At 43.0% G+C, this 21,573-nt stretch overlaps 1 protein-coding gene across 1 annotated transcript in view; it reads right to left on the bottom strand.

Annotated features, from left to right (window-relative positions):
* LOC124798945 (ureidoglycolate dehydrogenase (NAD(+))-like) overlaps positions 1-21,573 on the bottom strand; it is a 104,874-nt gene that overhangs the window by 59,839 nt on the left and 23,462 nt on the right. The window contains exon 5 of the mRNA XM_047262479.1: positions 2,125-2,223. Within this exon, the coding sequence (XP_047118435.1) occupies positions 2,125-2,223 (99 nt within the window). The remainder of the gene's footprint in view (positions 1-2,124; positions 2,224-21,573) is intronic.

The raw sequence follows: 21,573 nt of genomic DNA, 5'->3' as shown, positions 1-21,573 counted from the left end.
CGCACGGAGTTTAGTAGTAGTTTAGTATACTCTAGGCGTCGTCTAAGAATAGATTTTTCGAAATTTCACTCCTGAGGGGTTGAAATAAGGAGTGAAAAGTTTTTTGAAAATATGTCGCTGTTAAGCCAATTTTGAAGCTAGACCTACGAAAATTGGTATTCGGTTTCTCGGTCAGAAATAGAGAAATATGTGTTTTTCAGTGTTTTAGGAAATTCAAGCTCTAAGCAGGAGAAATGTGGGATGAAATTTTTAATGGAAATTTGAAACTAAACCTATGAAAATTTGTATTTGATTTCTTTGCTAGAAATAAAAAAAATATTTTTTTAGGAAAATATTTCATTGTGAAAGGATTTTTAAAGCTAAGTCCATGAAAACTGGTATTTGGTTTCTTGGTTAGAGATGTGAAATTACATGCTTCAATTTTTTTGGAAACTCAACTCCTAAAGAGGATGAAAATTTTTATGAAATTATATCATTATTATTGAAGCATTTCCACAGCTAAATCTAAGAAACGTTATATCTGGCTTCACGATACAAATGAAAAAAAGACATGTTACAATGTTTTTGGAAATTCGACCCCTAGAGCCTTAAAATAGGGGATGAAAGTTTATATAGAAATATTTCATTACAAAAAAAAATTTGAAACTAAATCCCTGAAAATTTGCATTTGGCTTCTCTGTTAGCAATAAGAAATGTGGTCTTCAGTGTTTTTTGGAAATTCGGCCCGTAAGGGGGTAAAGTAGGGTGAAAGGTACGTGCTAAGGTCTGATCACGGTAGATCGAGAAAATAAAAGTCGGTAGTTGCCAACTGCAAGGTGGAATGAGTATAATATCTTTGAGTAGGAGGATCTTTGATGGTTAAGAGAGCCGGGTGCACGCAGTAAAAAACTCGTGAGTCACAGCTAGATGCCCAGAGGAAGTAGACATGTGGTGACAGTTTTAAGGTAGAACACACACTCGCTGTGCAGTTACAATGAGCAAACTTTAGCACAAAAATGGGACATAATATATAATGATTTCAAAAATGGTTTTTGTCAGATAATGTTCAGAGTTAGGATTTGTATGTCCAAGGTTTGACACAGTAAGCATTTTGTAAAATTTTTTGTAAGAGTGATTCATGCTACAAAAATGTTGGAAATGGTAGGTCTCGTGTATGACTTAAAATTTTAACAATATATATATACTGAGATCAACATTGTGTTTAAATCTAACAGCCTGAACCATAATCCACATCCTTTGCTTGTACTGAATATGAAAATTAGTAGTAAAGTGAAGTTACCCACCAATGAAAGAACGTAAAGAAAATGAGGCCTCTATGCAATATGTATGTGCAGCTCATCGTTTGAAATCGATTTTGGTATAACTAAAGTTATCAGAGCAAAGTTATTTCAAATAACTAATTTTATGCCTTTGCACAACTGGCATTATTCAAGTCAAGATAGAATTTCATTAAGTAAACATCAGGGAGAAAAGTTAATTTTTAAGCATGATCTTAATGCTATTGCACAAACAGCAATATTCTCTTAAACTTGATTGCTGGATCAAATACATGTTTCATTACTGGCAAAATGGAGGAGTGCAAGAAACAAGTTTGCAGACACAGTCAGATGCAGGTTTGTTGAATAATTAATTTGAAACAATTTTGTCATTGATACTTTCACTAATTAAAAAGGAAACAATTTTGGTTAGACTCTTTCAAGGGGATGAAAACTGTTATCTAAGTATTTCGTATTATTAAAACATTTTTAAAGATAAATCCATGAAAGTTTGTATTTGACTTCTAAAGAAATAGGGATGACAATTTCTATAGCAATATCACCACAAGAAATCAAAAGCCAGGATTAACCAAGACCTCCGACTCTAGCAACCAGATTCGCTTTTTGGTCAGAAGTACATTAGGAAAAGACCACATATCTGTGGCCTTAATTAGTGAGCAAAGTTTAGATGATGTTGCAATTTGTGAACAACATAAAAATTCAATTAAAGAAAAACAAACAATAATCTGTACAGACCATACAGTATACACAAGTGAAGCACCAGGCACTAAGACATTGAGAGATAAGTTGCGTTAAGATACTCAATGGCCTTCACATAGAACTGTACGTCCCGAATACTCGTACTCACCCTGCCGACAGAGGTGTTAGATGTGGCGATGTCGAAGACGAAGTTGTCCCCGTCGCATCCTGGTGCAGCCACTGACAATGGGTTGGTGCCAAACATTGCCTGAAACAAGTGCGCATGTAGTGCAGACACTATAACACGGCAGACGGTCGCGAGTGTAAACAAATGAGAACTTTGACAGCCCGAGGGATGAGGAGCAGTACAGGGGAACAAACCCCGTCACCAACCAGCAGGGCTGGTAGCCTACACACGTGTTCCCTGCTTCTGCTAAAGCAGACCTGACACACGGTCGTAGGGATCACCAAGTCCTTCTGGTGTTGTGAAAATCGTACCCCAACCCCCTTTAGTCTCTCCACCCATTTCAGAATAAGAAAAGAAAACAACAAGCAAAGCGTAATCCAAAGCACGATGGAGTACACTAAGCATTTATACCGACTCCAGCGCAATTGCTTGCTTAGGGAGTCGCGAACGAGGGAGTTTAGGCCCGATGTATACCAGTATCTTCTGCAACCATAGTTAAAAACGACCCTCCCCCCCCCCCTTGCCCCCAACCCAACTAAAGAGTTCGCATAATACTTAGAATACAGTGTTGATGGATGGTTCAAGACAATCACAAGGGAGCTCAATGGCTGATGCAAGAACCTACGCAATTGTTACACCAAGAGCCATCTTAATATTGTGGTTTTCTTAACGCCTAAGGGTCTATTCTTTAAAGCATAACTGATATCTGTAGCATACATTCCTAATATCCCAGTACTTTATCAATGTTTCATGGAAGTTTGTGAAAAATTTGAGACCATACCGGGCTGTTTGAAAAAGTGTGATAATCCATGATCCAATGAGATCGTATGTGATTAGGAGCAATCAGAGGACATTTCGCACTTATGGTAATACTTTATCACCTGAGAACTTTCTAACGTATTGTTTCCATATTGACTTCAGAACACAGGATTTAAATGATTCAAATGGCTCTGAGCACTATGGGACTTAACATCGGAGGTCATTAGTCGCCAAGAACCTAGAACTACTTAAACCTAACTAACCTAAGGACATCACACACATCCATGCCCGAGGCAGGATTCGAACCTGCGACCGTAGCAGTTTCGCGGTTCCGGACTGAGGCGCCTAGAACCGTTCGGCCACCAGGGCCGGCACAGGATTTGAGGCAGCAAGTTTAAATGCACTACACTATTTCATAAAAAGTATCTGGATACCTATCAGTCGACGTTTAACGTGGTATGTGTCGGCCTTCGCCATTATGGCAGCTTGAACTCTGCTGGCGACACTTTAAATGAGGTGTCTGAATGTCTGTGGATGAATGGTAGCCCATTCTTCCTCAAGAGCTAAAACCAGGGGGTGGGATGTGGAGTGAGGTCAACCTTCAAACTCACTCCAAAGGTGTTCTGTTGGGTAAAGGCTGGGATCGCGGGGAGACCTGTCCACTACAGGAAATGTTATTGTCCACAAGCCACTGCTCCAGAGATGCTGTTTTATCATAGGTCGCATTACGATGCAGAAACAAACAGGTGTCTTCCCCGAAATGTTCCTTTACTGTGAGGAATTCGCAATGCTGTAAAATAAGTTCACATCCTCCTGCATTTAGCGTTTTCTAAACTGCAGTAATGGACCACGTCCTGTAACGCTATCCCCCCTGTACTTCGATGTTGGCACTTCACTGATAGCAGGTAACGTTCTCCAAGCGTTCCCCAAACCCAAACCCTCACATCGATTTGCCACTGGATACAGCGTGATTAATACTCCAAATCGGTCGTTTTCAGTCACGCATCGTATGGTGTCGTCCCACGTTACACCACCTCAAGTGTCGCCTACCAGTGACCTGTAGGTTGAGGAGCTTTTTAACTCCTTACACACAGGCATTGTGCTAGATGGACTGCTGGTAGCATTTTGGAACTCACGAATGATTCCTTCCGCTGATTTCGCCTAACCTCAACAATGAGGTACTGCCTGCCAGTACATGAGATCTGCCTGGTATTGGTTTACCTCCGGTTGTTCCTTTGGGTTCCCATTTCACAATTACATTACCAACAGTCGATCTGGACAACTCTGGAAGGGTTGACATCCAATGGCTGGACTACGTTCGAATGCACTGTGCTCCCCTAATAATAAGCGTATTTCATTGGTGGCTGGGAGACTCCTCACGGGGCGGTTTGGCCACCGACACTACGGCGACTTGCGAGTGAATGAAGATGAAATGATGATGAGAGACACACAACACCCAGTCATCTCGAGGCAGAGAAAATCCCCGACCCCAACGGGAATCGAACCCGGGACCTCGTGCACGGAAAGCGAGAACGCTACCTCAAGACCACGAGCCGCCGACACTGTGTTCCCCTGACCGATCCATTCTGGTGTCACTGTTTTTCTACTGACAGCACAGCACTGCACGAATCCTTCATACTGACGGGTTGCGTCTCGTGACATTTAGTGGTCAGTTCCTAAGTACATAGGAGTGCCCAGATACTTTTGACTAGATAGAGCTTATTTCCCAACTCAGGAACCATGAACTTTGCTGCGGTCAATTGGCTTCCATGCCTAATGGCAATATTCACCGTACTATAGGTGAACCATACAGGAGGGCTATCTGAGGTTTGGCCAGACGAATGTCTGGTTACCGAAGAGCGACAGCAACCTTATCGGTAGTTGCAGCGGCCACAGTCTGGATAACAAGCTGATCTGGTCTTGTAAGATTAGCCAACAATGCTTGGCTGTTTGGTACTATGGCATGGCTTTAGTAAGAGGTACTACAACCACTGACTTTCTCGCGGACATGCAGCTCTACTGTAAGGAATACCGTGGAAAGCTGCATCAAACCAGTCTTTACACTGATCACTACAATAGCAAGTTGCTAGTTTTTACGTGAATAGTATGTCCCCAATGTTTTTAAAAGTTTTCCTGACATCGTCGACATCCCATTTGAATACAAGGCTGCACGCCAAACAAATACTTCCATAAAATGCTTCTCAACCCTTAAATTTATACTCTTTGTTGCCATATTTCTCTGTTTCAGACAATCTCTTCTTTATTTATATTCATCTAATAACCTCTTTTTTAATGCACTATGAATTTCATTCAATGGATTATTCAAAGTTCTTTGCCACTTCTGGCAGAATAAAAAGGACGTCAGCAAATCGTAAAGTTTTTATTTCTTCTCCCTGAATTTTCATTCGCTTTCAAAATATCTCCTTAGTTTCTTTTTACTCCTCGTACAAAGATCAGACTGAACAATATTATTGACAGGCTGCAACCATGGCGCACTCCTTGCTTAGAACGTAGAATATCTGTTTATGAGTAACACATTGAGGTGACAAAGTCATGTGATAGCGATAAACACATTTATAGATGGCGGTAGTATAGTTTATACAAGGCACAGAAGGGCAGTGCAATGCTGGGGCCGTCATATGTGCTCAGGTGATTCACGTGAAAAAGTTTCCGACGTGATTACGGCCACACGGCGGGAATTAAAAGACTGAACGCGGAATGGCAGTTGGAGCTAGATGCATGGGATGTTCCATTTTGGAAATCGGTAGGCAATTCAGTATTCTGAGTTCCATAGTGTCACGAGTCTGTCGAGAATACCACATTTCGGACAATACCTCTCACTACGGACAACGCAGAAACTGACGGCCTTCATTTAACGACCGAGAGCAGTAGCATTTGCCTTGAGTTCTCATGGCTAATAGACATGCAAAACTGCGTGAAAGAACCGCAGAAATCAATGTTGGATATGTGATGAACGTATCCGTTAAGACAGTGCTGCGAAATTTGGCGTTAATGGGCTATGGCAGAAGACGACCGACCCGACTGCCTTTGCTAACAGCACGACATCGCCTGCTGCGCCTCTCCTGGGCTGGTGACCATATCGGTTGGACTCTAGACGACTGGAAAACCGTGGCCTGGTATGTGAGTCCCGATTTCAGTTGGTAGGAGCTGATGGTACGGTTCGAGTGCGGTGCAGACCCCATGAAGCCATGCAACCAAGTTTTCAACAAGGCTGGATCCATAAAGGTGTAGGCTGTGTCCTCTGCTCCACCGGAATCGATCATTGACTGGAAATGGTTAGTTTGGCAACTTGGAGAACATTTGCAGCCATTCATGGACATAATGATCCAGAACATGTAAGTGGCCCCCAATTGCTCACGACTGATTTGAAGATCATTCGAGCAAACGACTTGGCCACCCAAATCCCCCGACATAAATCCCATCGAACATTTATGGGACGTGATCAACCGGTCAGTTCATCACAAAATCCTGCTTAGGTAACAATTTCGCAATTATAAACGACTATAGGGACAGCATGGCTCAGTATTTCTGCACAAGACTTCCAATGGCTTTTTGGGTCCACGTAGCTTTTTGGGTCCACGTGAAATCGAGTTGCTACGCTTCACTGGGCAAAAGGATGTCCGACATGGTATTAGGATGTATCCCATAACTTTTGTCACTTCAGTATGTACTGAGAAGCAGCAGTTAACAAATAGATGTCATTGAACTGGCATCAACACAAAGACCTTTAATTCATATAAAGAAAATTCACATTGTATTCTTATGATCTTAAGTGAAGAAGTCACTTCAGTATCTGATCTGTCCGATCACTGGACAAAAATAAAACCAATCCCTTAAATGAGCACAACGGTTGGTTTGCGGTTCTGTGATGTTGTATATGTGGCACCACATGGTCACATTATCTTCCACTGTTGATGTAAGCCATAAAAATCAAGTGGAGTGTATGTGCCAGTTGGTTGTATGGGATCAGCGTTGTCAGATGGCTCAACATGGAGAAGTGAGAGAATGATGTCCCCATGACTACACCGTAAATGAAGTTACAGAGTAAAGGGTGTAACAACGAAGACTGTGTGTGACTACGAGGAATGGTGTACCACTCGAAGTCATGGAACAGGGTGAAAAAACAATGGTCATAAAAGGATCCAAAGAAGAGAGTGGCAACGGCCTTGCCACAGTGGATACACCAGTTTCTGTCAGATCACCGAAGTTAAGTGCTGTCTGGTGTGGCCGCCATGTGCTGTTGCCATTTTTCGGGGAGCACTCTGCCTCGTGATGCCAATTGAGGAGCTACTCGATCGAATAGTAGCGGCTCCGGCCATCAAAACCATAATAACGACCGGGAGAGCGGTGTGCTGACCACATACCCCTACTATCCACATCCTCCGCTGAGGATGACACGGCGGTCGAATGGTCCCGATGGGCCACTTGTGGCCTGAAGACAGAGTGTAAGGAAGAGAGTCATATCTTGTCAATTACAGTGGGTCTGAAATCCAACAGGAATGCCACTGTCAGTGAATGTAAGTTTATCTCAAACAGTTTATTATCTTGTGAGTCAGCAGCCTATATGTTTGGGGAGACAAATGTTATGTCCTCGTTGCTAATGATAAGTGCCCGGAAGGTGGCCAAAGGACGTGATGACGTAGGAATATGAGCAGGCCAGCATAAGATTAGTTGACACAAGTGTACTTTAAATAAATATAATTCACTCAACTTGTATTGACAATCTGTGGCAGCTGTGGCCAGCAATAAGCAGTGGCCTGACATGGGCGTGCATCCACATAGAGTGTATGCAGAATAATGTAGCCAGTAGATGCACAACTGGAAGGGAAAGTGTGGAGAGAGTGATAGTGGTGAGGACTGCCAACAGGTGGTCAACATGGTGTAGGGGAAATGCTGAGGGCTGGAGGGGAAGTAGAGTTCTAAACTGAAGCCTACACTCGTATTTTTCATAATTATTAATTGGACCCCTCCATGCCCACACTTACATGGTGACTATCAAAAGAGATCTACTGCCATCTATGCTTTGGTTATTATCTTAAAGAAATTGCGCTGAAAATACAACGAAAGTAGCTATTTATTTTCGCCTGACTTGTTAACCATTTGCAACAATCATAGAAGCGTCATCAGTGGCGAATTTGGTTTAAAAGCTTCATTCTCTTTGTTCCAATGTTAAAAATGTAGCTCCTTTTGACAAAATAAAGCTGACTTTACACAATGTCACGTTACTAACAAATTGTGTGGATGCAGTTACGAGAGAATGCTGAAACACTGCTTTATTAAGATTATTAAGTGAGGAACTGAGGACAAGTAACGCCGATAGCTTATGAAAAAGCGCATCTTCGGTACAAAAATAAAATCGTAATGTCTTCAAAAATTTTTTCTTTTTAAAATTGAGTCTTGATCGCACCACGTATGCTACAAGAACATAAGTGACCGGTTTCGGTCATATCACATGACCATCATCATCCTTCGAAGATGGTAGGTGGAGCACTCTTCTCAGCTGCTGTGATGTCAACTGGTTGACATCACAGTAGCTGAGAAGAGTGCTCCACCTACCATCTTCGAAAGATGCCATGGGTATAACAAGTCTTATTGTATTTTATCTTTATAAGCATTTTTCATATTTTATTGTCAATCTAGTAAGGTTTCTATCACTTTCTAAATTAAATTACAGGTCTGACGATGGTCATGTGATATGACCGAAACCGGTTACCTGTTTTTCTTGTAGCATACGTGGTGCGATCAAGACTGAATTTTAAAAAGAAAAATTTTTTAAACATTTTTCTTTTGCTGTTCCAAAAATGTTTATTAAAATTGTTCGTAATGTCTTCACTTAAGTTGTTTCAAAACCCACAGCATTCCTCGTTTCACCAGCTATCGATGGCCCTTAAAATTTCATTTTTTCATCAAAAAAGTCTGCAGTTACTGGAATAACGTGGTAGATAATGAAGTCTCGCGTAATAACCACATGGCTAAATTCTCTCCTCTGTGCGTGCTATCATTTGCCAAAATCTCATTTCGATATCTCAAACCGTTTGTGAATTATAAGAAATGTTGTGGACATTTCATCCTGTCTTTACAGTTGCCGCGCGGTAGTATATGAGCATGCCACATACAATAAGTGTTCTCGAATTGGTGACAGATAGGAACCTGCATCCAAATGTAAGGAAAAATACCATACCTTAGCTAAATTTCATACGCAGCAACATATTATGTAATACGCATTAACAGCAAAATCGTAGCGACCCGTATTTTTCATTTCAAACGTTTTGGAATTTCGCATAGTGTCTTACTTAAATGCAAATATCATGATAACCACAACCCTTAAGGAAATGAGGGTCTCATGACGAAGCTGACATATGAAGCTATAAGTAATTCAAACATGATTTTTTTCCGAGTGGTTTCTGTAAAATCGTTTGAGAAACATCACTGGGCGTGCTCCTCGATTGTGTCATCGCAGTGTGTCGCCAACCTACCGAAAGCGAACAAACGATGTTGGTTTCCCCTTCCGAACAAACGAACGATCTCGCCCAGCGCTTTGGCAGAACATTGGTCACTGATCGCCGCTCACTGTATTATGCACGGACTTTACACTGAATGTTTGCCGGTAGAGCTAACTATCAACAATTCAGCGAAATGTTTGGCACCAACTAACGACTAGAAGTTATCTTGAAGATTGGTGTCCAGGTGCCCGCCGCTCTTAGCATCATCCTGGCGATCTTCGTAAGTCGGTGGCCTGGAGGTTCTTCATTGGTGGAGATTTTCAAAGCGCTGCTCGTGGCGCCTGCAGGATCTGCATGCAAGGGACATTTGGAAGAAGGGTACTTAGCGGAAGCTCATTTCACGGAACGGCAAACAACACAGAAACGAAGCAGTAGCGCGCTGTGTGGCTCGACCAGTCGCGATTTATTCTCTTTCCAAATGCTGCAATGTCTCTAAGTGTACATACAGCCAATGAGGCGTTTAATCCGCAGTGTGTGTAGGTTGTAGTTGAGTCCGGAGGTGATTCTGTGATGTTGTGGTGGAGTTTTTTGTACAGTGACTTGTGCGCACCCATTCAGCCGTGAACTCTACAACATTCTGAGTGATCAAGTATTGTCCTTTCCTCTGCACCTCGACGATGAGTATGGTGTGAACACTGCCATCCATCAAAATGACAACAGCCGTGTTCCCAGGGCTGAACGCGTATGTTCCTGGTTTCCACCGAGACTGACCGGCTAAATCACCCGATCTTATTGGGTTGGTGCATAAGTTCGTAGCGTTTTTCCGTAAATTCAATAAACACAACACATACACACAACAGAGGGTTTAGTCATCAATAATATATTCTCTTTCACTACTTACAACAGCCTGCTAACGCTGGGGCATCTTTTCCATTCGTGACTGTACAAATCACATAGTTTTGAGGTGAAGACGTCTTCGAACCAAGTTCGGAGCGCATTTTCATCCGGAAAGCAACTTCATTGTTGTACGAAAGAGGCACGAAAACATGAAAATCCGAGGGTTCAAGGTCAGGTTAATAAACTGGGCGTGTAATGACTTCCCAAAACACCTGTACAACGCTCTTTTTTTCAGTCTAGCAGTCTGCGTGTGGGCGTTATCGTGGAGTAGTACAGCTTCACGCAGTCTTCCTGGTCGATGTTCTAGGACTGCGTCTATAAGACGTCTCAGTTGTTGACGACAAATGCCAGCAGTGATGGTTATGGGACTTAACATCTGAGGCCATCAGTCCCCTAGACTTAAACCTAACTAACCTAAGGACATCACACATGTCCATGCCCGAGGCAGGATTCGAACCTGCGACCGTAGAAGCCACGAGGCGCCGGACTAATGATGGTTACACCTTGAGCAAACAATTCGTAGTACATCACACCGTCGCTGTTCCACCAGTCATTGACCTCTTATGATGTAAGCAGCTCCCGTCTAGGGAAATGCAGCGACTACACGCCTGCGCCGCCTGCAGATCATACAGAACAAAGTGCTACGCATCATCAGCAACGCTCCAAGCTACACCTGGACCGTGTATCTTCGCAATGAATACTGCCTTGAAACCCTCAAGGAAGCATTCAAAAAACTCGCCACACGACTGCACAGGAACTCTAGACACCCGATCAATCCTTTCATCCCTACTCTGGGAAGCTATGATCACAACCATAGGTGGAAGCATAAGCGGCCAAAGACACTGATAGCTGGGGCGTAACCACCTATGGCGAGATAACTTACATTCACAAGCGAAGCCGGCCGAAGTGGCCGTGCGGTTAAAGGCGCTGCAGTCTGGAACTGCAAGACCGCTACGGTCGCAGGTTCGAATCCTGCCTCGGGCATGGATGTTTGTGATGTCCTTAGGTTAGTTAGGTTTAACTAGTTCTAAGTTCTAGGGGACTAATGACCTCAGCAGTTGAGTCCCATAGTGCTCAGAGCCATTTGAACCATTTTTTTCACAAGCGACAACGTCGGTAAGCCCCTCCACATCAGCAACACTGACTGGATATTCCAGCTACTATCACAGTCGGCCAACTTGCTACAGCAGGGAAGCCGACAAGCTCGCACAATAACGCACAAACAATCCGCCAACGCTACCCTACACTGTGGTCGGCCGGAGTGGCCGAGCGGTTCTAGGCGCTACAGTCTGGAACCGCGCAACCGCTACGGTCGCAGGTTCGAATCCTGCCTCGGGCATGGATGTGTGTGATGTCCCTAGATTAGTTAGGTTTAATTAGTTCTAAGTTCTAGGGGACTGATGAACTCAGAAGTTGAGTCCGATAGTGCTCAGAGCCTACGCTGTGATCCGCTATATGACCTATCGAACACTACCCGATGATGAACCCAACTGCTACAGATATGCTGGTGTTGACCGAGAAGCTAACACCGGTACCCAACTTCATCCGCCGAGAAACATCGCTCCGCAACGTCAAAAGTATCCGCCTGCATGACACCCACTACTAACAAAATCTACTCTTGCATGATATGTTGCAGTCAGCAAGAAAACCGCTACGGCTCTTACAACCACACCTAACTATCGCAAATTTTTCCCCTTGGCTCTTGCCTTGGCACGTTTTTCCTTATAAATTTCGTTCAACTTTCGACCAAATCCATCTCACGATGATGGTTAATCGTAACCAGACGTACGCAAACATCGCATCCTGAGAGACCTCACTTAGTGAAAACTAACAAATATGCAGAGATGACAGTAGACCTTAGACCTTTTGTGTGTTGACCATCACGTTGGTGTGGGCGTGGAACCGATGCATCATGATATCTTTCGTGCAGGCACACAGTCTTTTGTACTGGGTGTTGCTGCTTTTTTCCTTATGTCAGCATAAAGACACAATTTCTCGTCAACAGTAACGGCACGCGATAGGAATGGTTGGTGCTGCTGTTCACGAGCCATGGATGACGAACAAGTAGAGATGGACATAGGGCTGATTTTTGTGATTTTGGCTAAGAGCCAATGATAACCACACACCCGATTTTTGAACATTCTCCAGTGCATGCAAAGTCACACGATGGTGGAATAATCACAGTTCACAACGTTTGGCAGCTCGCGAGCACACTGACGTGGATCGTTGTGGATTAATGAGTTTAAGTCATCTTCATAAAAACCGGAAGGTATTCCTGAACGTGGACGGTAACCAATGTCAAAACGATCTTCTTTAAAATGGGAAAACCATCTTCTTGCTGTGTTCTGTCCAACGACATTATCCACTACACGGCGCATATGTTTCTGGCTATCTCCACTGTTGTCACCCCTCCATTGAGCTCAAATAGAAGAATATGTCAGAAATCTTCGGATTTCTCCACTTGGTTCTCCATTTTCTACCGTCCACAGCTCCATTCACAATGTCCAAATGAGAAAATGGCAATATGTAGACTCAAATAGCAACAGTGAACTACAAATAAAAAAAATGACAATCGATTAATAAACGCAGAGCAACCGTAGTACCAACATGCAAAACAGAAACGCTACGAACTACTACACCAACCTAATGCTTTCATACAAAACGTCTAAAACTATTTAGAACAGTGCGTGAAATACAGCAATAAGAGCCCTGCAATTCGTAACTCGACGAAATCTAATCATCAGTGAGTGGTTTTAGTCGACTATCGAGGGCTCTTTTCCTTACCGAATTGACTCGCTTCTCAAGATTTGAGGCGGTTTTGCATGGTATTACCATGATTCCTTCTGGGGATGGCGATTTTTTTGTCCAATATGCTTAATTTTATGGAATGAATGCAATTACAGTATGCTAGATCATCGTTCCACCAACGACAACATTCATACTGAAAATAAATTGTTAGTTATCCTGTCATATACTGCCCATCTGTGTTTATTATCAAACTGTAACCCCAATAATTTAATGCTGTTGACAGCTTCTGTCCCCATATTATAGTGTCTCCATAATTAGGCAGAACTGAATACACAAGAGAGGATTCATCTTAGAAGGCAATGACGATCCAGAGGAGAATGTCTGCACGCCGTTGGAGTTCGGAGCGAGGAGGGGGGGGGGGGGGGGGGGGGGAGGGACGTTCTCATTTGTTTCGTCTGCACGGTCACCGATAGTTCGTAACTGATAAGTCTGAGCTCTGCCTAAAGAACAGTAAACTGACGACCTACTTGAATATGGATTATGTTGGCAAACTAAGTGTTCCTCTGGAATCCTTTTAGTGGTAACATTTCCGATAAAAGTGTGTCCTTACTGTTAAGTAAGTTGACTGGACGAAGCACCAGACAAACCATTTTCAAAATAACGCTTGAAGAAAAGAGCTGGGATGCCCTCGTCAATTCGCACTTTGGAACCTTTGCTGCTACATGTGAAATGAAACGGAAAAGCCCGCATCTCGTGGTCGTGCGGTAGCGTTCTCGCTTCCCACGCCCGGGTTCCCGGGTTCGATTCCCGGCGGGGTCAGGGATTTTCTCTGCCTCGTGATGACTGGGTGTTGTGTGATGTCCTTAGGTTAGTTAGGTTTAAGTAGTTCTAAGTTCTAGGGGACTGATGACCATAGCTGTTAAGTCTCATAGTGCTCAGAGCCATTTGAACCATTTAACTGGCCTCTGTTTCCAGGCCTCAGGGAAAACACTTGTCGTTAAGGAGTGGTTAAAGATATCTATTATAATGGGCAGTAGTGGTTCAATAATAAGCTTAGCATTTGAATTGTGATGCCATTACGTCCAGTAGATGCAGATCTGATTCGCATGATGGCTGTTTTAATGGTATTTGCAAGTAACATGCCTTAGACTGAATCTTTCATGGCTACAGTCGTTTACTCCCTTGAAGTAATCAATGAGTCTCTGTTCCGTTTCTGTTTCAGTTGTGGCTGTAGATAACATGAAGTTCCAGTTCAGATCTTTGGCTGGGCAATGGCGTCAGCTGCAGCTTTTACTTTGCCTATACCAAGACCAGGCAGATTTCCCACAGGAGAGATGGCCTATTTCTGTTGTCGGTTGATGTATGGGCATGTCTGAGCTTTGCATTTCTCACAGCTTGTAAGCAAAATGATTTTCAAACATGGGGCACAGTTTGTATGCCTGATGTGCAGCGTCTCTGAGATTCATGAGCTGTTTTAGTTCTTCGTTTAGCCAAGGTGCAGGTTTACTTCTTACTTTTCTGACTTTAGGGAAGCATATTTGTTAGTGTCACCAGCTGTAATTATTTGCTCATGTATTGACTCGGGACTTAAAGAACAGTTTACAAGCAGATAAATCCTCCTGTTTTCGGCGGTTTGGAGAGGACTCACATCAGGTACTTTCTGTTAAAGGATTTGATCTCTGTGAACATATACTTGCTCCATTAAGTTTTTGTCATGCAGTCACATAAATTCCAAGTCGTCTTCTGATATTTCGGCAGTGTATCGTTCGGCCACCTTCAAAGTGAGCTGAATGACTGATGCTCCAATTCTTTTCTCTTTATTGTTATTTCATTCCCCAGCGCCCCATATGGACTGCGATTACCGACGTATCTGCATTCTTCCTACATTGTCCAAGTTCTTAGAACATTTAGTCCATGACCAGATAACAAACTACCTAACTACAAATAACCTACTAGACGCATACCAATCAAGTTTCCGTAAACACTGCAACATGACATCTGCATTAACAAAGGTCAGAAATGACCGGAAACTTGCCGTGGATGCATAAGAGGCGACTACATGTGCTTTTTAGGCATCAGTAAAGCCTTTGACACTGTCGACTTCGACATTTTGCTTGCAAGACTTACCAGTCTAAATTTCTCGAAAAGTGCAGTTCAATGGTTTCGCTTATATCTAATGTCTCGCCAGTAGTGCGTCATTACCAGTACCATGCAGCTTTACTGTATGATTAAATGATGATGGCATCCTCTTGGGTAAAATATTCCGGAGGTAAAATAGTCCCCCATTCGGATCTCCGGGCGGGGACTACTCAAGAAGACGTCGTTATCAGGAGAAAGAAAACTGGCATTCTACGGATCGGAGCGTGGAATGTCAGATCCCTTAATCGGGCAGGTAGGTTAGAAAATTTAAAAAGGGAAATGGATAGGTTAAAGTTAGATATAGTGGGAATTAGTGAAGTTCGGTGGCAGGAGGAACAAGACTTTTGGTCAGATTATTAAAGGGTTATAAATACAAAATCAAATAAGGGTAATGCAGGAGTAGGTTTAATAATGAATAAAAAAATAGGAGTGCGGGTTAGCTACTACAAACAGCACAGTGAACGCATTATTGTGGCCAAGATAGACACAAAGCCCATGCCTACTACAGTAGTACAAGTTTATATGCCAACTAGCTCTGCAGATGATGAAGAAATTGATGAAATGTATGACGAGATAAAAGAAATTATTCAGGTAGTGAAGGGAGACGAAAATTTAATAGTCATGGGTGACTGGAATTCGTTAGTAGGAAAAGGGAGAGAAGGAAACATAGTAGGTGAATATGGATTGGGGGGAAGAAATGAAAGAGGAAGCCGCCTTGTAGAATTTTGCACAGAGCATGACTTAATCATAGCTAACACTTGGTTCAAGAATCATGAAAGAAGGTTGTATACCTGGAAGAATCCTGGAGATACTAAAAGGTATCAGATAGATTATATAATGGTAAGACAGAGATTTAGGAACCAGGTTTTAAATTGTAAGACATTTCCAGGGGCAGATGTGGATTCTGACCACAATCTATTGGTTATGAACTGCAGATTGAAACTGAAGAAACTGCAAAAAGGTGGGAATTTAAGGAGATGGGACCTGGATAAACTGAAAGAACCAGAGGTTGTACAGAGTTTCAGGGAGAGCATAAGGGAACAATTGACAGGAATGGGGGAAAGAAATACAGTAGAAGAAGAATGGGTAGCTCTGAGGGATGAAGTAGTGAAGGCAGCAGAGGATCAAGTAGGTAAAAAGACGAGGGCTAATAGAAATCCTTGGGTAACAGAAGAAATACTGAATTTCATTGATGAAAGGAGAAAATATAAAAATGCTGTAAATGAAGCAGGCAAAAAGGAATACAAACGTCTCAAAAATGAGATTGACAGGAAATGCAAAATGGATAAGGAGGGATGGCTAGAGGACAAATGTAAGGATGTAGAGGCTTGTCTCACTAGGGGTAAGATAGATACTGCCTACAGGAAAATTAAAGAGACCTTTGGAGAGAAGAGAACCACTTGTATGAATATCAAGAGCTCAGATGGCAACCCAGTTCTAAGCAAAGAAGGGAAGGCAGAAAGGTGGAAGGAGTATATAGAGGGTTTATACAAGGGCGATGTACTTGAGGACAATATTATGGAAATGGAAGAGGATGTAGATGAAGATGAAATGGGAGATAAGATACTGCGTGAAGAGTTTGACAGAGCACTGAAAGACCTGAGTGGAAACAAGGCCCCGGGAGTAGACAACATTCCATTAGAACTACTGATGGCCTTGGGAGAGCCAGTCGTGACAAAACTCTTCCATCTGGTGAGCAAGATGTATGAGACAGGCGAAATACCCACAGACTTCAAGAAGAATATAATAATTCCAATCCCAAAGAAAGCAGGTGTTGACATATGTGAAAATTACCGAACTATCAGTTTAATAAGTCACAGCTGTAAAATACTAACGCGAATTCCTTACAGACGAATGGGAAAACTGGTAGCAGCGGACCTCGGGGAAGATCAGTTTGGATTCCGTAGAAATGTTGGAACACGTGAGGCAATACTAACCTTACGACTTATCTTAGAAGAAAGATTAAGAAAAGGCAAACCTACGTTTCTAGCATTTGTAGACTTAGAGAAAGCTTTTGACAACGTTAACTGGAATACTCTCTTTCAAATTCTGAAGGTGGCAGCGGTGAAATACAGGGAGCGAAAGGCTATTTACAATTAAGGAGGAGGTATTGAAAAGGATTGGGGAGAAGAGAAGTTTGTGGCACAACTTGACTAGAAGAAGGGATCGGTTGGTAGGACGTGTTTTGAGGCATCAAGGGATCACAAATTTAGCATTGGAGGGCAGCGTGGAGGGTAAAAATCGTAGAGGGAGACCAAGAGATGAATACACTAAGCAGATTCAGAAGGATGTAGGTTGCAGTAGGTACTGGGAGATGAAGAAGCTTGCACAGGATAGAGTAGCATGGAGAGCTGCATCAAACTAGTCTCAGGACCGAAGACCACAACAACAACAAAGTCGTAAGTACTAAGGAATGACGAGATACGTTTGAAATTCTCTAACGCTATAGATACAGCAATATAGAATAGGGCAATAGGCAGTACAGTTGAAGAGGAATGGACATCTCTAAAAAGGGCCATCACAGAAGTTGGGAAGGAAAACATAGGTACAAAAGAAGGTAGCTGCGAAGAAACCATGGGTAACAGAAGAAATACTTCAGCTGATTGATGAAAGGAGGAAGTACAAACATGTTCCGGGAAAATTAGGAATACAGAAATACAAGTCGCTGAGGAATGAAATAAATAGGAAGTGCAGGGAAGCTAAGACGAAATGGCTGCAGGTAAAATGTGAAGACATCGAAAAAGATATGATTGTCGGAAGGACAGACTCAGCATACAGGAAAGTCAAAACAACCTTTGGTGACATTAAAAGCAACGGTGGTAACATTAAGAGTGCAACGGGAATTCCACTGTTAAATGCAGAGGAGAGAGCAGATAGGTGGAAAGAATACATTGAAAGCCTCTATGAGGGTGAAGATTTGTCTGATGTGATAGAAGAATAAACAGGAGTCGATTTAGAAGAGATAGGGGATCCAGTATTAGAATCGGAATTTAAAAGAGCTTTGGAGGACTTACGGTCAAATAAGGCAGAAGGGATAGATAACATTCCGTCATAATTTCTAAAATCATTGGGGGAAGTGGCAACAAAACGACTATTCACGTTGGTGTGTAGAATATATGAGTCTGGCGACATACCATCTGACTTTCGGAAAAGCATCATCCACACAATTCCGAAGACGGCAAGAGCTGACAAGTGCGAGAATTATCGCACAATCAGCTTAACAGCTCATGCATCGAAGCTGCTTACAAGAATAATATACAGAAGAATGGAAAAGAAAATTGAGAATGCGCTAGGTGACGATCAGTTTGGCTTTAGGAAAAGTAAAGAGACGAGAGAGGCAATTCTGACGTTACGGCTAATAATGGAAGCAAGGCTAAAGAAAAATCAAGACACTTTCAAAGGATTTGTCGACCTGGAAAAAGCGTTCGACAATATAATATGGTGCAAGCTGCTCGAGATTCTGAAAAAAGTAGGGGTAACTATAGGGAGAGACGGGTCATATACAATATGTACAACAACCAAGAGGGAATGATAAGAGTGGACGATCAAGAACGAAGTGCTCGTATTAAGAAGGGTGTAAGACAAGGCTGTAACCTTTCGCCCCTACTCTTCAACCTGTACATCGAGGAAGCAATGATGGAAATAAAAGAAAGGTTCAGGAGTGGAATTAAAATACAAGGTGAAAAGATATCAATGATACGATTCGCTGATGACATTGCTATCCTAAGTGAAAGTGAAGAAGAATTAAATGATCTGCTGAACGGAATGAACAGTATAATGAGTACACAGTATGGTTTGAGAGTAAATCGGAGAAAGACGAAGGTAATGAGAAGTAGTAGAAATGAGAACAGCGAAGCCAATGAAGTTAAGGAATTCTGCTACCTAGCCAGTAAAATAACCAATGACGGACGGAGCAAGGAGGACATCAAAAGCAGACTCGCTATGGCAAAAAAGGCATTTCTGGCCAAGAGAAGTCTACTAATATCAAATACCGGCCTTAATTTGAGGAAGAAATTTCTGAGGATGTACGTCTGGAGTACAGCATTGTATGGTAGTGAAACATGGACTATGGGAAAACCGGAACAGAAGAGAATCGAAGCATTTGAGATGTGGTGCTACAGGCGAATGTTGAAAATTAGGTGGACTGATAAGGTAAGGAATGAGGAGGTTCTACGCAGAATCGGAGAGGAAAGGAATATGTGGAAAACATTGATAAGGAGAAGACAGGATGATAGGACATCTGCTAAGACATGAGGGAATGACTTCCATGGTACTAGAGGGAGCTGTAGAGGGCAAAAACTGTAGAGGAAGACAGAGATTGGAATACGTCAAGCAAATAATTGAGGACGTAGGTTGCAAGTGCTACTCTGAGATGAAGAGGTTAGCACAGGAAAGGAATTCGTGGCGGGCCGCATCAAACCAGTCAGTAGACTGATGACAAAAAAAAAAAGGTCGTAATTGGAGGCACGTAATACACTGCTGGCCACCGTAAATGCAACACCAAGAAAGACAAGAGGTAGCACAACAAAATTTATTTTGTAGATAACATGCTGACCAAGTATCAAATGATTACGTTTACAGACGTCTGTGACATGTGGTTCCTGCCAGAATCAGTAGCCAGAGTAGCCGCCATGGTTGGAGATCACCGCTGCCACACGTCTCGGCATTGAGTCAAAGAGACGTTGGATGTGTTCCTGGGGTACAGCAGCCCAAGCAGCTTCCACACGTTGCCAAAGATCATCTGGTGTGGCAGCTGGGGATGTAATCTGGGTCACTCGTTGAGCAACCATGGACCACATGTTTTCTATCGGCGAAAGATCCGGAGAGCGAGCCAGCCAGGGAAGCAATTCAATCTGGTTATTGACGAAGAACCTTTGGACAATGCGTGCCACGTGTGGTCGCGCATTATCCTGTTGAAATATGGCTGTGGCCGAGGCCTGAAGGTAAGGAAGGACAGCTGGCTCCAGCACCTCGGATATGTAGCGCCGGCTATTTAAAGTACCGGCAATGCGTACTAGAGGCGTGCGAGAGTAATATCCAATACCGCCCCATACCATAATACCCAGTGCAAGACCAGTGTGGCGGTGCATATTGCAGCTATCCAGCATCCTCTCTCCACGGTGTCTCCACACTCGAATCCGACCATCGTGATGCTGCAGAGAGAAGCGTGCCTCGTCAGTAAAGACAACGTCATTCCATTCTGCCGTCCACATCCGTCTGTCATCACACCATTGGTGACGGAGACGTCTGTGGTTCTGCGTCAATGGTAGACGAAGCAATGGACGTCTTGCGGACAGACCACTCTGCTGTAAACGGCGTCGAATGGTACACGCAGACACTGGATGATGCGTTACAGACGCAATGTGCTGTGCTATGGTTCCGGATGTCACTGAGCGATCCGTCACTGCCATGCGCACAATTTGCCTATCAGCACGTGCAGTGGTGCACCGAGGTGAATGCGATCGACCACGTCGGTCCGTCGTACCCTCCTGCATCCAACGGTCACATATCCGCATTACAGTTGTTTGGTTTCGTCCAACACGACTAGCGATTTCTCTGTATGATAATCCACAATCTCAGTAAGCCACTATCCTTCCTCTGTCGAACTCGGATACTTGATCAAACGATGTTCGCTGTTGTCTACGAGGCATAACTGATCGTCTTGTGAAACAACCACAAGGTAAACACACGTGCCGAACGTACACTCGTCGAAATCGCCAAGCCTTAAATGGCGCTATGAGGTGGCGCCACAGGCGCGCGTGATGTGCGTCTGCGCTGAAATTCTAATCAGTTGCATATCTCATCGCTGCAAACCCATGGTGTAAATTTCACTTGATTCGGATGCTTCCTCCAGGGTGTTGCATTTACGGTAGCCAGCAGTGTATAAGCCTCATTGCATATCAATGATGTGTTAGCAGTTTTGTCCTACTGCAAATGCCACATGTACGCTGATGACTTCTAATCGTATCTAAACATAAAGACTGCTACCGAGAACGTCAATACCGACATGTATGCACTATAAAAATGGGCGAAGAATACAAGGTTATAGCTCGATCTATCCAAAATCCAGTCGGTACCGGTTGGCCATTCTAGGCTCATTAGCCCGAAATACTGTGAATCCCTAACATATTTAATCATAAATGGAACAAATATCAACTTCCTCCTCCAGCAAAGATTCTAGGTGTAATAACACATGAAAATTTAAATTTGACGAAGCATTTAACAGCAGTGTGTAAGAAGGCATCAGCATCTCTCTATGCCCTACAAAACTATAAAAAGCTGTTCCTTCTTGATCTGAAAAAGAAACTTCTACAACATTTATACTTGCAGTTATTCATTGCAGCAATATTATTATGCAAAATCTTTCTCAGAAAGCATCACACTACCTTGGAACTGGTTATGAGTGCCTGTGTTCGTTATATCT

Source organism: Schistocerca piceifrons, chromosome 5 (genome assembly GCF_021461385.2).
Source record: "Schistocerca piceifrons isolate TAMUIC-IGC-003096 chromosome 5, iqSchPice1.1, whole genome shotgun sequence".
Taxonomy (NCBI): Eukaryota; Metazoa; Arthropoda; class Insecta; order Orthoptera; family Acrididae; genus Schistocerca; species Schistocerca piceifrons.
Note: the sequence above shows the minus strand (reverse complement) of the source record. Positions and strands in the feature narration are given on the sequence as shown.